The sequence below is a fragment of the Cuculus canorus genome, chromosome 12, assembly GCF_017976375.1.
Source record: "Cuculus canorus isolate bCucCan1 chromosome 12, bCucCan1.pri, whole genome shotgun sequence".
In the NCBI taxonomy this organism is placed as follows: Eukaryota; Metazoa; Chordata; class Aves; order Cuculiformes; family Cuculidae; genus Cuculus; species Cuculus canorus.
The window spans coordinates 9,137,758-9,154,642 of record NC_071412.1 but is presented as its reverse complement, the minus strand read 5'-3'; the positions used below and the strand labels follow the sequence as shown (position 1 = coordinate 9,154,642).

Below are 16,885 nucleotides of genomic sequence, written 5' to 3'. Positions count from 1 at the left end.
AGTCTTACTGCACAGGTTTTTGGTTTTTTTCACAAATTACAAGATGTGGAGCACCTGCTGATGCAGAGTTAAAAGTGGGTTGGCCTGAAAGTAGTTAAATGTTTGCCCCCCAACACCTGTGTTAAATCAGCTGCTTTCAGATGGTAAAGCTGAAATAGTGGATGGTATGGCAGTTTGTGGATCACACTTGCTCCTTGAATAAAAGGCTAGCAAGAAGGTCCATGTGGTCTCTTGTTTGGAAACCTGCTGTAAGGTAAGAATATTGAAGTTTTGTAACAGTTGAAGTGTTGCTTCTGTGTGCCTTTTAAAAAAAAAATATCAATAAAATTTCCTGTCTTCTCTGCCCTATCTGCTCTCTGTAAGATAATTAAGAAGTACTCCTCTAAGAAGCGGAGACGAGCTGCTGGGCTGTCCCAGTGACCTGCTGTTAACTCCTTTCTGTTTGGTTGTACCTCCTCATTGATGATTACTGGGCAAGCTTCGGTCAAGGAGTAAGGGGCAGGACAGCCAGCAGGCTGGCGCTGTGGAAGAGTTATCTGTACCTGGAAAGCTCCCAGAATGTAGTATCGGTCTGACAGCAGCTGGTACGCAAACAATTGCAGTTGCCATCACAGAGAGCGGTTTTTATCTCTAGTTCAATATTTCTTTCCTTTCTGAAGCAGAAAGGCCATACTAATACACAGATTGAGATAGATATGTATTGCTTTCTGAGTGCCTGATGATCTCATGGGAGCAAACTATTTTTTGGCTTGTACTGGATAGCAAGATTGGGCAGAGTGGGCAAAAAAATTGGTTCTGCCACTCTGCTAGCAAATTGTTGCTTTTAGTTTGGGAACTCAGCTTAGAGTTAGTTTAGGGGAATATGGTCAAGTCTTGAACAGATTGTGTTAAAGATTTTCAAGGCTGTGATGGAATGCATGCTTCTGACAGGGAAACCCGCTACTCTTATGCGTGTTTTCATGATCCTGTGAGTCTTGCATTTCTCACTCTAACGGTAGGCTCCTGCCATGGTCAGGCAAACTCTTCCACAATACACAGAGCTAACAGACTGTTGGGAAACAATGTAGGTGGTGTTACCAGTATCATGTTGTTTGTGCCTTTAGCCCTCTAAACTGGGAAGTTTCTTGGTGCTTTTAAATCTTGGCTGATTGGTTTGGAGAGAGAATTTATTTTGACTCACTTTAAAATAGAAAAGTCATTCGCCTGACACTTCAAGGCTTTTAAAACTTTCTGGGAAAAAATGTTCCAGTTTCTGGATTTAATGTTCCAAGCTATCTGTTTTTGTCTGATAAAAGTTGACCTAGCTAGTCATGTATTACAAACGATCAGAGTTGTTTGGATTGTATGGAGCAGCCTTACTGCATGTTTTCCAGAGCTGTAAGCAGATAGTTTATTCAGCTTCTCTGTCCACATCCATACAAGGGGGTCTACACTCATGTGAAACATAGCAAAAGCTATTTCTCTGTGCTGATCCTAATATTAACCTACCTGACAGTATAAATGAGTGAGGGGGAAGTTTTGCAATCCATTGTGTGTGTTTTTTTCTCATCTTTTTGTATCTATAATTTCAAACACTGCCTATTTTTAATTCCCATATGTAAGTTGATTTTGCTGGGAGGGTCTATATGAATTTTTGCCTGACCTGTTTAACTGAGTTTAATTTCTCTGATCAGAGAACAGGATCCATTGCTATGTGACTGATGCAGCTAATCTGATATCAGTATAATAAGTACAACAATATACTGAAACTATTAGTTTGCAGACACCATAGTCTGACACTTCTTGTTGCTTTTAACTGAGAGATTTCAGAAACAAATATTTGTGATTAATGGGCTGCAGTTACACAGCAATACTAAAATGAAATGAAACTAAAAATAGCCTGTAATGATTTTTGAAATGTTAGTCCGTTAATGAGAGGATTTATCCTTCTCTACATCAAAGAGAAACTTGGTAGCTCTCGGAGCTTACCCACCTGTTTCTAATGCAGGAATAGAAATTGCTAATAAACAAGCGGAGACAGCTGCTATGCTCAGACTGCAAATGTGCTGATAAGATCAACTAGTTGACAAGTGACATGGTAGATACTGCAAAGTACACCAATGTTCGCCAAGAGCTAAACTTGGACTTCTGTATCATTTCAGGGCATTTATTATGTGGCTGTTGGGTATTGATTTCTAGCCAACAGAAAAAATAGGTGCATCTGGTCTCTTTCACTCTAGGTAATTTTGGGTTTTCTCTGATTTCACCTGCTTCATTTTGGTAAATGATTTTTGCAGAATTAGATAGCAGAATGAGCAGTACTGCTCTGTGTATCTCTTCTGTCTTCTGGCCTTCTGAATAGAAGGTGAGGGAAGAGAGTTGCATTTTGAAGTGAGCAGCTACCAATTACATCTGCAAACAGGCCTTCTATCAAATTGCATTGCTAGTTTTGTCAGGAGAGAGTTTCTTACAGCGTGTGGCATATTAGAGAAGTTCCATGCCTTTTCTCACTGCTCCATCTTAACTTTATGTTAATGAACTTTGCATAATTGAATCAGGCCCCAGAACCAACAGGACTTGTTCCAGATCTTAACTCTCTTTCCCAAAGAAGGCATTTTTTCAGTAACACTCAGAAAATGATATCTATCAAATCACCAGTGCATTTAGAATTTAATTTGCTCTATCAATTGCAATTGTCGTGCTACTTAGCTGGGGGGTGGGGGGGGGGGAAGTAATTTTCCCTGCCACATTGTAATTCTTTTTACAAGCTTTTTCTCTTCTTTCTTCATTGAATTTGTTTAATGAACCGTCTTGAAGATTTTCTGACTTAGCCTGGGTGCTGCTTCTGTGCCTTTGAAATAGACGAGGTTAAATAAAATAGGCTGAAATTTTTATTAAAACATGGTGGGGGCAGAGGTGAGTATGAGTGAGTAAAGTCACAGTGGAGTTGGAGGCACGTCTTGACCCACAGAAAAGGAAGGACTTCTGGATGACTTGGTGAAAACATTAGAAGGCGTTATGGAGTTTTCTTTTGAGCCTCCCAAATGTTGTACTCTTCCCTATTATTTTGTTTTTACATTTCAAGAAAAACAGAAACCTTCTACAACATCCCATTTCATTTTCTCATTTTTCCCTTTCTGCTTTCATATCATCTTTCACTTTCTCCCTGAATCATATGCTATTGATGGATTCAAGAATATCATAGCCCTCTGCAAATGTGTATTTGCTAATTTTAGAAAGGGTGAGGGAGTTTCAGAAATAAAATGACAGATGTGTTGTAGCATCATGATATAGGACAATTGGCATAACTGAGAGAAGGCTCTACTGGTGTTACTTAACTGCAGAGTTCAATTCATTTCCATGGTTAATAAAAAGAGGAATAAGTGCTTTGAAGACATAGATTATGTAGAAATTCACTTGTCAGGTGAACATGTCTGGTATAGGATACTTCATTACTGGGTCTTGGGAAGCAGATGTCGAGCATCCAGCTCTGTGATTGATTTGTATTTTATCCTTGGGCAACTTACTTGATTATTCTGTAAATCCCTGCTTTCTTCACTTGTAACATGCTTGAAACATGCAGTCTTTAGTTTAAGTGTTCCAAGGGAAGATGAGTGAGATGGAATTTATTATTATTGGCACCAGAGTGACTTTGACCGGTCTCCCAAAGGATGTTTAGGTCCTGTGGTGAGCACCTAACAGAAGATTGCAACTGGTGATTGAAGTGGAGATGAAGGAAAGAGGTGAGTAGGATAGAAAGAAGAAAAGCAAGATACAAAAACAAGTTGACTAGGAGAGCAGGAGGTCCTTAAATTCCTTGTGGGTCAGGCTGCTCCTGCCAGAAATACAAATGCAGGGAGGCTTTGATTGTAAAAATGAGGCTGTAGTGGATAATGCAGCAGAGAATGTTCATGACTTGATTTTTCTTTTGTGCTCGCTATGCTGGAGGAATTTCTGAAAAATTATGTTGTCTAATTTTTTGTAGCATTCTCCACCCCTATAGCCCGGTGTAAAAGATGCAGCCAAAGCCAAGGTCATTTCTTCCACTTCCTGACCAGCAGCGAACAGGGTAGGCTCTAACAAGATTAGTGTCTCTGCTGCTTTGTCACTTCACAGTGTTGCAGGTCACTCTACCACAGCTTGGGAATTTGTATTGTGGCACAGTAGGAAAAGTGCATTTAGTAGAGCAAGCATTGAAGGCTGTTCTTGAAACATAGTCCTGTAAATCCTGGCCGCTGGCAGCCCAAGCTGTTTAGTTATGTTTTATGAATCAGGTCATATCGTGTCTGTCGCAGCTTCCAGATGCCAAATTCCTTCTGTGGCAGTTTTGTCAAGCATTTTGAAAGGGCACACAAACAATAGCTAGAGGGTCACCATGAAGCACAGCTCAACGCATGGGAATTGTTCTTCACAAAGCAATTGGGCAGAGGCAAAAAAAATAAGCAAGAGACAGATGAAGGACTCCAGGGTCTCCATGGCTGTGGTGCCCCCAGTATCTGTATTCTCCCCGAGTTTAGCACTTAATAACTGTAAGTGAGCAATAAAAATATAGTGGCACGCTTAGAGTCTCTGTTCTGACATAGGTGACGGGCCCGCAAGCTATGTGCTATGCCTGTAGATAAACTATAAACAGTGTTCCAAGTCGTAAGTGATGACTTGCTGCTTAACTTCGTACCCTGTATCATACCCTTTAAATCAGAATAGTCCCAGGATCCATCTTCTAGGTTGCCAAAGGTCTTTGCCACCAGTTAGGATAGCACTTGCAATATGGATACTGTGACCTTATTTGTCAGCCTATCAAGATGTGACTTGAAATTAGGCTCAGCCCAGACAAAATAATTGCTGCTTGCACAAAGGGGGTAGTGCTGGTGACATGCTCCCCATTAGGCCATCTAACCTGCCCCAAATGTGATTTAATAGACAGAAATAAAATAAAATGAAACAAATCAAATTAAAGCACGCAGCTAATGCATACAATCTCTAAAATGAATTTGGGTTATAAACAGGCAGTGAGGCCAAATAGTTGGTTTCATCATCCATGAAGGAATCACACTAAATAATACAGAAAACAAAAGTAACTTAAGGGCATCTTTTGATTTTGAGAGTTGATCGGGATGTTAGATGGCAAGTGAAGGTTATTTTTTGATGTAAGGTGTTTTTCATTATTTGTATATTCTTGCAGCTACAAAATATCAGTTAGAAGTCTCTTCATATTTTGAAAACAAAGTATTTGCATAAGAAGCTTTGTTAGATATAGCAGGAAGATAGATTATCTTTGCAATGCTAGCCATTAGCCTGTCATGACCATGATTTGCAGGGATTTTCTTTCATTTAAATAAGTGTTTCTTTTAAAAGCGTTCTGCTAGTTTACAGAGCAGACTATGAAGCAGTAGTGAATGCTCTGAAATATGATGGTTTCAATATGAGGGCTTCTTATGGTAAGTAAGAGAGGAGCTCATGCTGTGAATTATACAGGTTGTAAAGAGTGACTGAGCTATTATAAACTGGAAGGATTCTATGTTACTGCCAATTGGAATGGTTTAAAGTTCTGCCATGGAAATGGTGGGGTGAAAATGGAGGAAAGCAGTGGGATTGAGGAAACATGTCACGGTTTCAGCTTCATGAAGCTAGTCTGTCTACTACAGATCAGAAATTCAGCCAGATTAGCAACCGTCATCTATGCTGATAATTTATTTGTCAAGAAGAAACTTCTGGAGAAGCCTTTTTGTTTTAAATAAATTGAAATCACTTAGGAAACTATGAAATACAGAGCAAAAATCTCTCTTGTGAGCAAACTTCCACTTTTGCAATGATACATGGAGCGGTGAGGAAGAATATCACGTTCCATTTCACTTTTTCCTTTTGGGACTGCCAAAACTGCTTTGTAGCCTAACTCCTTTACACCCATGTGCCTTTTTCTGTGCTTTGTAGCTATTTGGGGAGGTGGGGGAATATTTTTCTTTTCCCTAATCTTCCTACCACCTTAGTTCTAAGAAGAAACAGTTTTTCTCAAACAGACTAGCAATCTTCCTAGCTTGACATTCCTCTCCCAGTAGTGATTGATGCAGTAAGTCATCAGTTATTAGAAATCGTTTCACTAGCATCTAAAGGAAAGAACTTTTTACTGACCTTAGACAGTGGCTGCTTAGTGTCTTAGCACATGCTTTTTGAAATTTTGGCATGTTATCTATTTTATGCAGCAGCAAATTTTGTTCCACTATCCTTCTGTCAAGTATTCTGAGATTCTGATTGCGCTATACGATCCTGATTCTTTCTTCATCCTTGGGTATTTCGATAGCAGAAATGCTTGAAAATAATATGGTATGAACTTCAAGGTTTATTTCTGTTATCTTACTTGGAAAACTTATGTTCACGTTTTGGCCTGAGCAATTAATGTTAGCTCTTGATCTAAGATTTGAACAAAAGATTTTAAAACACACTGTTATTTCTAGGGTGCTGGAGGGATACAAAGGAACAGAGAGTAGTACTAGCCAATAATATTACCACTGCTACTTGTATGAGTTCTAAACATTTAATGGAAAGGGAAAAGAAATCCATTTATTGTGGTTTAGATAATAAAGCAACAGTGTCTCCCACTTCGGTCTTTTATCTTTTCTTCAATGAAACTTCATGCATAGAAGTAGGCTTTTCAAGGACGAAGTAGGCAGGAAGCTAAACTATTCAGGAGTGGACAGTCTTCTATGGCGCTAAATACTTCTTGTTTAGTAAAACTCTGCTTTGTGTCTGCCACACAATGTGTTGTGTATTCTAGAAGATGAAAAATGTTGCTGTTTATGTTATTATACAAGATCACTGGGCCGGCACCAGTTTTGCTCTCATGAATGAATGACCTTTTATGTTGCTTCCTTATGTACATTCTCTTGCTCAATTGTTTGGAGATTTAATCTAAAAACTTGCCATCAAGACAAGATTCATTATTCAAAATTGGGAGACAGATTAGTTTTGCCAATTCCTTGTCTATTGAAAGCAGGATTCCTTTAGAATCAGTTATGGGCAACACAGTTCTGAAATTTAGGATAGATGTGCACAGCGATGATGTAAGAGTTAATTTAGCGATGTTACAGATGAGGTGAACCTGCAGAGGTCCTTTACTGTGAAGTTGTTGACATAGTGAAGCATTGGAAGATGTCTTTTGACTCTTTTCTTTCTTTTTTTCTGGGTAGCTCATATGTAACAAAATACTTGAGTTAAAACTCTCATAGTTTGTTTACTGCAGGAGAAATACAGGATAATATTTTTAAAAAACATTCTCTGCCAGGATATTTCTGGAGCAATGGAGTGATAAAATATCAAATCAAGTGAAGACCAAGAATTTAATTTTTCCCATCAGAGTCAATCTGTGATGCTATCTATCTTGACAAAAATTGATATTTTATCCCTTTGATAATGAGAGGATCTGATTGCGCTTCCTTTTAATATATTTTATTTCTCACAAGTTATTCCCTCAGGAAGACCACAAGTCAGAGGGAGAGATGGATCTGTGTCTCTTAAAGGCACGACACATGTTTAACAATAAACATTGCTTTATGCTGTAGGTGGGTTTTAAATCTGTTCTGTATAGACAGTTTATGGGCAAAAAGCTCCTTAATATAGAATTTGTCTTTTGTAGAATAGAACTGCTTGAAGGACTGCACAACAGATAACTTATTTTCCTGTTAAATTGGGTTGTTATTCCCAGGGGTGAAAGAAACACTGACAGTTACTCTGTTTTCGGCACCTGTTTCAGGGCTAAGAGGCCCCAGCACAGGCCCTGAGTTGGCTTAGCCTGCTGCAGTCGCAGAAAGACTGGGCAAAATAGAGATCTTCACACAACTTTTTACCACCCCACTCCTGCCTAGATTCCCAGAAGGAAATTTTCCAGAAAAACAAGTGCTTTGGAACTGGATCCTTGGAAATAGTAAAGCAAACAAATGCCTGGTGGGTTATTTTTGTCCTCAGCTACTGCGAGATTGTTGTGTACGGAACGGTTTCTTGTGCTCTGGGCAATGTGGTTTAATGTTAACTTCTACTTCTCCACAGGGGAGGCTCTTCAGTATAACTCACTGATATTCAGCCTAAATGTTCCTCTGTGAAGTTTCATCCCGTTAACCCTGACTTCACCCTAGTTTAGTACTCTAAGCAATTCCCCTTGCTGCTGTGCCTTTTCTCAACATGATGGCGGTGAGGGGCATGGGGTATTACACTGGGGTAAAGGCTGTATCTCTCGTTAGCAGGAGGCATGAATTGAGGCATTACAGCGTGAAAGTCATTTAGTCCTGGAGTGCACTCTGGGGGTGTCCCCTCTGAAAGCGATTCCTGCTGCTCACTCTCCATCTGCTGCCCTTCATTTCTGCAGAGAAGCTATTAGAGCTGTCCACTGAGCTGGGAACATGACCAGAGGACAGCTTGTGCCTCACAATTCACAGCTCTGGGATGCTCTGCAGTCTCGGCACAATGTCAGCTTGATCCTTTTTTAGGGATCAGATACTTGGAGGCCTCTCTCGATAGGGATCTAAGTAGAAGGTGCAGAGTTGTTGCTCTTCCAGTGTTGAAAGGTGCCTTGGAAATGAGATAGATGGGTGGTGAGTGAGTAGTGGATATACAGAATGAAATGTAAAGGTAAGGGGTGAAAATATTGCTGTTTTGAAGCTGAAGCCTTATTGAAGTCCTGTCTGTCCTATTTGGGCAAATTCTTTCTAAAGTATCATGTGTCACAAAAATCCCATTAAACTGTCACATAAATTATCAGAATTTCCTTTTTCCATCACTGTGGATTACCCAGGGAGATATTTTTATGACAATTGAAGCTTTTTCAGTCTGCTTCTCCTGCCTGATTCCATTTCAGATGAAATCCTTCTCTCTGAAAAGAGCCCATGGATTTCATAGCTCTATGCATCTCTGTATGCTGCCTATACAGCAGTTATCCTGCAGGTCTCTGCTGCATTTACACACGGAACAGTTTAGAACAATGCTGCCGCTTCTCTAATCATACTGTATGAGGACACTGTGCAGTTTATTTTGCCAGCTTTCTGCCCCAGTGTCTTCCAATCTACTCAGCATCAACTGATTTGTTCTCCTGTTGGGCAAGCAATGTTTCCTTCACACAAAATACACAGAATGTGAGTGTCACATGTGTGCCTAACTTAAAAATACTTCTTTTTCCGCTTGCCATGTCTCGGAGGCCTTGTGTCTTTCCAAGGCAATCTATGTTTTTCCCATGCTGGCTGAAAAACACATGGATTGATGGTTAGACCGTGGCAGTACAAAATACTTGAGTATCTTAAATTGCCTGATGCCATAGAACGAATTAAGGCTGTAATGTGTGTGTTATAGAAGCAGGGGATGATGTATCCTTGCCTGCCTTTGACTGATAATCTGGAGCTCCCTCCACCAGCTGGCTAGATACTCTGTTGGGAGGACTCTTGAAGCTGATCATAGTGCTCGCTCCTCACCCCTTTCAAAGGAAGCATACACAGAAGCTAAGAATCAGTAGACTTAAGTGTAATAGAAGGGATCTGGAAGATAATTACTCATGAAAGGAATCCCAGTAATTACGTTACATCAATCTTAAAATGGTACAACTGTCACTAACGGAGCAGGAAAGACAGAACTTTCCGTTAAGTATTTCTGATCAAAGTATCATGATGATGAAATATTTCTGATTAGTTGCTAATCAGTGACTAATGCCTGACTTATTTTAAAAGCGGCTAACATTCAGCAGTAAGTAGACACCTTGCATCAAAGAGATCAAAGGAGGTGACCGAGATGCCCTGAGGACTGAAATAGTGATTCTACCATCTCTCAGAGCATAGAGGTTGTTCCAGAGGACTAATGAGGAATCTTGGACCACCTCTCCTCATGATGTTATTCCATCCCAGGAGAACTGCCATTTTTTGATCTGCTTTGCATCACTAACTCATCCACTATAATCCCTTGATCCTTCCTGGCAGTACTTCTTCCTGACCAGCTGTCCTCCATCTTGGTTTTATTCCCTTGGAATTTGGCTGAGGGGAGCAGAGAGACATGCCAGGAACCAGCAGCTCAGGCAACAGTGGCTTAGGAGACTTAGGCAGCTGGGGCAGGAGCAATGGTGGGCAAGCTCCTCCTAACTATAAAAGACACCCTGGGGATAGTTAGCAACTAGGTTGGCCAAAATTGGTGTGGTGCAGCAGCTCACACAAGAAGACCTCTGTAATTCTGCTAGCTTCACCAGGGAGTAATGGTACCTACCTGGCAGAAAGCCGTGTCCTCTCTAAACTCTGCATCTGCTGTGACTGATGCAGCTTCTTAGACAGAGCTCCAGTGAGAACGCGCTACCACCAACACGCCATGCTGCACGATGTGTTCTGTTCCTCCGGCAGTGCTGTCTGGCTGCAGCGAGCACCCTGGGGAAGGTGTGCTCAGTTAGAAGACTTCCTCCACTCAATGACAAAGCTCTGAGAGGAGGTGGGTGGAAGGTAGTTTGCTTGTCATCAGTCCAATAAGGTATCTGTATTAACAGCTGCATGGTTTCAGTTTTGAAGTTTGATGTTTTCCAAGCGGTTCAGGGGTTGTGCAGGGTGAGAGAGGATATGCCAGTGAATGTTAAATTGGCGCATCAAAAAATGAGTCGTAATGCAGTGGTTGGAAATTTCGGCTGGATGCATATGCTTAAGTTTGGGATGTTAGTTATAAACAGAAATAATTTGCAAAGGGTTACAGTAGGCTTTCCATGGTTGCAAATTATGAAAATAAGATGCAGTTTCTCCCCAGTCTTCTGCAAAAGTTACACTTTGATTTGAACAGATATTAGTTCATGTGGGTTTCCTTTGGCTTCAGTCATGCAGAAGCCAAAAGAAGATATTAAATAAATAGTGGCGGAGATTCCCGCTGCCTTCAGAGCCTGGGATTTTGGAGTCCATCCCAAAACAGACCGGATAACTTGCTTACCAGTTTCCTGGAGTTAAAAACCAGTGACAGTAGGATGTCAAGCTGCACCAAGGATGGGCAGTCTGTACCCATATTCAACTCCCTGATCATCTCTGATTCAGAGGTGAATAAATTCATAAAACACGTGCACGAAAGGAGGTTGCCAAGCAACTTACAGCCTGAAGCTCCCTCACCAAGCTATGAAGGTAGAGAACAGGCATCTGAGACAATTTGTCATGTTCATTTCTTTGCCATAGGTAACAGTAAAAATGCATACAATATAGACCTGTTTAAGAAAGGGATAGCTTATCAATAATTCTGGAAAACAACAGCTGGTCCTGCCAGACTGTGTATTTTGCCTCTGTCTTGAGATGTGTCTGCTTTTGGAACATTTAGCTAAGAGCAGGGTCAGCAAGGAAACAGAAACATTGGGGTGGGGGCAGATGGGGAGGAAAGAATTATTCTGTCTGGAGGCAAATGAAAGACAGACTGCTGGAAGAAGAGTTTTAGGAAGGGAGTAAAGTGGCTGACAGATTCTGCCCCAGATCAGTCATGCTTTCTGTGATCTCAGTATCTTATCCTTTTTACAAATATACTTTAATATATTCATTGTACATCACACCATATCCTGCTTCTTTCTGGCTTTGTGTAACTATGCAGCCTTGGGCATATCAGATGTATCCAGGACAGGGTGTAACCATGGCATGCATGGAAGCGCTACGTGATGGTGCTCTTGTTTACCCATCATTTGACTCACAGAATGCCCTGTAGTGCCCATAGCCAATTAAATAAAGAGACAGAGTTTAGCTTTCTTGGTTTCTGTCTACTATGTCCTGGGGTAACCTTGACCCTGTGATTTGTTTAATGCTCAAAATAAAGTCGTGCTGTGTTTATGTACGGGGAAAATAATACTTCTGTGTCTCACTGACACTGGGCTTGGGATAGAAGAAGATAGAGGTATGCAGAAACACAGCCAGAAATATCCTAGTCAAGACCAGGATCTAGGTTGAATTTCTCACATGCTTTGTACATAATTCCCTTTGACTCCTTATAGAATTCTAGCCCTGTGTTGTTTCAATGCCCTGTCCCTTTACAAACTGCAGGGCTCAAATCTCAGCTTGAAATAATTTAGAACGTCAGCCCAGGTCAGGGCATCTGGAACTGCATTTTATTTCCTTTTTGTGCTTCTCTCGATGAAGGACACTGCTGTGTTAATGGGGTTTTGTTAATTTCTTTCAGGCTGCTCTTTTCCCAGCTGATGTCACTATTAGTGACATCAAAGTCACCTCTTAGCAAACCTTGATGATGATATGACTACAGGAGGATACTTATAACAGGCAGCAGATTAAGCAGCAAGTTAGTCATACTGGAAGAACAAAACTCTTATTTTCATGCATATATCCACAGACAAAATGAATGCAGAGAGGGGGAGAGGCGAAGTAGATGATATATTCATAGAATTATTACTCAAAGGGGGTTTGCTCGGAGTTTTGCAAGAGGAATGAGTGGTGCTGTAATCACTCACCTAAGGTGCTGTTGATGTCACGTTATATTCTGGGCATGTCGAAATGTAGTGCAGTGTAACAAGACTTGATCAGTTGGATAAGGCTTTATGTAGCTTGAAAAGGTTCTTCTGCTTTCTCTTTTTATTATTTACATTCCCAGAGAAGGTTATGTGTCATGTGGGCTTTGCAGAGATAAATGGCTAACCTGAGCCCTCTGGCAGCTTCCCCAGAACTTGTGGAGGATTCTGCCTAAGTGTTGGTCTGAGGATTTTGAAGACTCAAATGCTGTTGTTGGTCTGCGAGGATATTGAAGAGAGAACTTGTGGCTGCATGTCCTGAAGAGAGGTTTGATGAGGTGCAGGCAAGATTCACAAGGAGCTTAGAAATAGCACAGAGGAAGAGCACCTGAACACCAGTGTGAACCAGTAAGATATGCTAGGTAGCACTGCTGTGATCTGGTCAGGACTGCAGTCTTGGGGGCGTTGGAAGTCAGGAGTTAATTAAAGCAGCTGAACTGAGTGCAGAAATTTTGACTGATGCCTGCCAGTTGGAGTGCTGAGCGCGGCTGGCTAGTGCTGCTGTCCCCTGCTTTCATGAGCTCTAAACTATATCATCATTATCACAGTAATTTCAAGACAGATAAGTAACTGGATATGCTGTAAAGTATAGTATTAAGTTACTCCTGCCTGACAGAGAGTTAAATCTTTGTTTTCCAGTTGTTTCAGGGGTAGCAACTTTTATGGCCATGTTGTCAGCTCTTTGCTCTATTTGCTGCTTCATTAGTCTTCATGCTGGGTGCAGTTTAGAGGAGTGCAGCATTTGGATATGGGATTTGGCTGTGATGGCTTCCATGAAGGAAACGGGCATTTAACAATCTCTGCGGTTTGCCTGCTGGTACATACCTTTGTTATGACTCTCTTGTGGGTGGGATGTCAGAGCTTTGGATGTGCTTGTCAGGAGGGGAGCTTTTCAAAGAAATTTGAAAGCAGATTAGAGAGATTTCCTTGGCTGGACCTACAGGCTGTGGGCCACTGTTGTCACCTGCAGTGAAACAGTATAGATGAGCTCTGTCACGTGTCTTCCCCACCCCCAACATTTCCTGTGTTTTAAGATTTGGAAGCTCCAGAAGCTTTTTTGACATTGAATCAAAGTATGATGAGTTTGGATTTGATCAGTCTTGAGATGAAGAATAGTGGTCTCTGCCGGTCCTACACTATTTGCAGTTAGCAGAATTATGGTGAACTTTCCTGGTTTTCTGAGATGAGGAAGACCTTGCTTAATTTCTTTCCTTTTTTATTTATTTATTTATTTATTTTTTTAATTTTGACTGAGGAAAGAACCTCTCAATTAAGGTGTTGTGCTCTCTCCCAATATACAGAAGAGATAAGAGTTGTTAAAGCTGTATTCATCAATTGCAAAAGAGAGCACTTTTTATTGTGCTTTGTGCTATTTACAGCTGTTGTCCATTAGGAGTCCTCAAGAGCCTCATTCTCAGCTACAACAGCACAGTCCCGTAAGTTTTGCTCAGCAATGAGCCTGCAAAACAGCACTAAATCATGGTGATGGGAGAAAGAAGAAAATGTTTGGAAATGGCAAAATGCAGCTGATGTCTTTGTGAAAGCTAGTTTTTGCCTGTTGATATTTGAAAGCATTACTAAACTAGACTGTAATGCACAGCTAGCTGGAGCAGAATAGAAATTGTGTACTCTAATTTTGGAGAAAATAGCCAGAATGGTTCTTATTGCTGCTGGGGCTAAAGGTATCATTTGTAATCCACGAGTGCCTAAGGCACTTATGTATACACATTGGTCAAAGTATACAAACTTCATGGTAAGGTGAGATGCAAGAATGATAAAAGACTGATATATGGCTATTGAGAAACAGACTTTCAGTTTCTTACCTGGGCCAGAATATGACTGCGTTGTATGAGCTATTTGAGCTGAGAGTGTAGTTCACTGTTCTCGTGCCCACCAACTGCTTAAGAGGAAGACATGGAAGTGGGGATATTGTTTCCAAATCTGAGTCTGCATCTCTGAAAGATGTAACTAAAGTGTACTGCAATGTACTCATTGAGCAGAACTGTAACAGGATACACAGTTAAGGACAGAATTAGTGCTCATTCCTTGTTGACTGTGAAATGAAAAATTTCATATCTATTATCAGCTATGATGCAGACTTTTCATTGTTGGACAAGTTGCTAATCAGCTCTTTAATAGCTATATTTTTTTCAGCGTGGTCTTTTACATCCTTGTTTCACATTAACTGATTAATTATTTGTAAAACATTTGGAAACTGAAGGACAGCTTTGGGAAACAAAGGCGAGGCAAATAATTTGCTAATTCAGTATTTGTTTACAAGGGCACTCAGCTGATGCCTTTGTTCTCATTTTCTGTCCTGTCTATTGGGTCTCTCAATCCAAGTAAGGGAACAGAGCCTGAGCTCTGACGCTGCCTGATAGAGCAGGACAATCCTATCCTGGCACTGTTGTGATGCCCTGACAGATAGTGGTGTCCACTAAAGCAAATCTGTCAGGTTGACTTGTGACAACAGCCTGAGATTGTGAATGCTCACAAAAGGATCATGTTAAGACAGAATTGCTTTGTCCTGTCTCTTTATTTTCTGCAGATGGCAGATGTTTCCCTCTGCCTTCTCCTCTTTCCTTGGCCCATCCATGGAGTATGCTCAGCACAGATGGGAACTTCAAAGAATCTGCTGTCAAACTTGGTCTTTTCTAAGCATATGTATGCTGAGTGTTTTTGGAGACAGAACTAGACCAAATGTGGGTACTTTTTCACAGGAACAGCAAATAACGTGTCTGATAACAAGGAAACTTTCTCTGTCAAGTTGTAAATCTACTTTGATAAGCTCTGCTGAACCTGTTACAATAAACTATGTAGTAAGATTTTGATTATTTTTTTAAAAAATCAACCCACAAACCCTCTCCCCTCCCCAAAATTCCCACAGCTTATGTCTCCCATGCCAAATGTACTGCTAGAAACAACTGAACTCTTCTAGTTGCAACTTCTGACATTAGCTTTGCAAATCTGTGTGTACGCCTGTATTATGTAAAACTGAAAACTGTCTTTACACCAGAAGTAGCAGCCTGCCTTAGCGATGTGCACTGATGTTTCTGCTTTTTGTTGGATGGATATAAAATGATTACTTTTGAGTACTCTAGTTCTGCATCTTATCTGGTTAAAATATTCATGTATTTTCTTTACTTTTATCAGTTAAACTCGATAAGTTATGATTCTGACTCTACGATGTAGGTGACTGTCAGTGGTCAGACAGCTTGCATGTCCTTGGAGCCTTATGGGAGGACAGATCTTCAAGATTGGGAAAGTTCTCAATTGTTAATAGGGAAATACTGGACGTGGAACAGGACTTTAGAAGATGAATTAATTTATATCTGCCTTCTAAAACTTAGTGAAGTTTGCTAGGGTCAAACTTTCAAGAATTGTTGGAAAGTATGGTGGTGCCATTTTGAGAGGCAGTAATCCGAATGTGCAAAATGCCCTCTAATGGTACCTGTGAACATCTGGAAAGTATCATGGAATAAACAAGAAGAGGAATAGGGATGAAGCTAGCACATGCTAATTCTGATTACCAAATCTCGGATCAGTTGGCAAATAGCACCACAAAGTTTTTTCCCTAAAATATATATCAGGTTGTTATCTCAATTAGAAAGGAATAAACCCCATTTGCAATGAGAGCATTCAAAGAGAAGTCCTGTCTAGGATTTTGGTTTGTTTGCTTTGTTTTACAGACAATCGCCCTTATGTATTTCTAATGGCCCGTGTTCACCCTGGTGAAAGCAATGCCAGTTGGGTAATGAAGGGGACTCTGGAGTTCCTTGTGAGCAGTGATCCCATTGCTGATCTCCTGCGGAAATGTTTCATTTTCAAGATTGTCCCCATGCTTAATCCTGATGGAGTCATCAATGGAAAGTGAGTAGCGACATGTACTTATTCTGGGGTTTTGTTAGGCTTGTCTGCGCACTTCACCCCTGTGCGCTTTACTCCTGTGTGCCTAGCAGATCTTGTATTCAGTGTTTTGAGTCAGAAGAATTCCTTTTGACTCTAGTTTTATTCCTCTTGTTATCATTCCTGTATGAAAAATGTGAATCTGAGATATAGCCCAGTGTATTGTCTTGCATTTGTCAGATATACGTGATTCTCTACTGTCTGTGGCCATCGGTTCTCTCAGTTGCCTGGATGGAGAATTAGCGGTGGTTTCTTGGTTCATGGAGAACTATCTATTCTACTAAGGCAGCAGGGCAGACTTCACCTGCAAAACAGATATGTTTGGGAATAACTGACTTTAATTAATGCTTTGTATAGCCTGATGGGGGGAGGATGAGTAAGGATCTATTACATTTTCACACTTTCATAGAAATATTTCCATATAGTGAAGCTCCCTCTTTCTCGCACCTCCTCTTCAATCTTGCCTCCCACGTTTCCTAAGAGATACTGAATATGAGTTTGGGAAATACT

General features: G+C 40.7%; 1 protein-coding gene across 3 annotated transcripts in view; it reads left to right on the top strand.

Annotated features, from left to right (window-relative positions):
* The window catches only part of AGBL1 (AGBL carboxypeptidase 1), a 285,385-nt gene that overhangs the window by 96,335 nt on the left and 172,165 nt on the right, over nucleotides 1-16,885 (top strand). For all 3 annotated transcript variants that reach the window (XM_054077987.1, XM_054077988.1, XM_054077986.1), the window contains exon 18: nucleotides 16,159-16,339. In XM_054077987.1, the coding sequence (XP_053933962.1) occupies nucleotides 16,159-16,339 (181 nt within the window). The remainder of the gene's footprint in view (nucleotides 1-16,158; nucleotides 16,340-16,885) is intronic.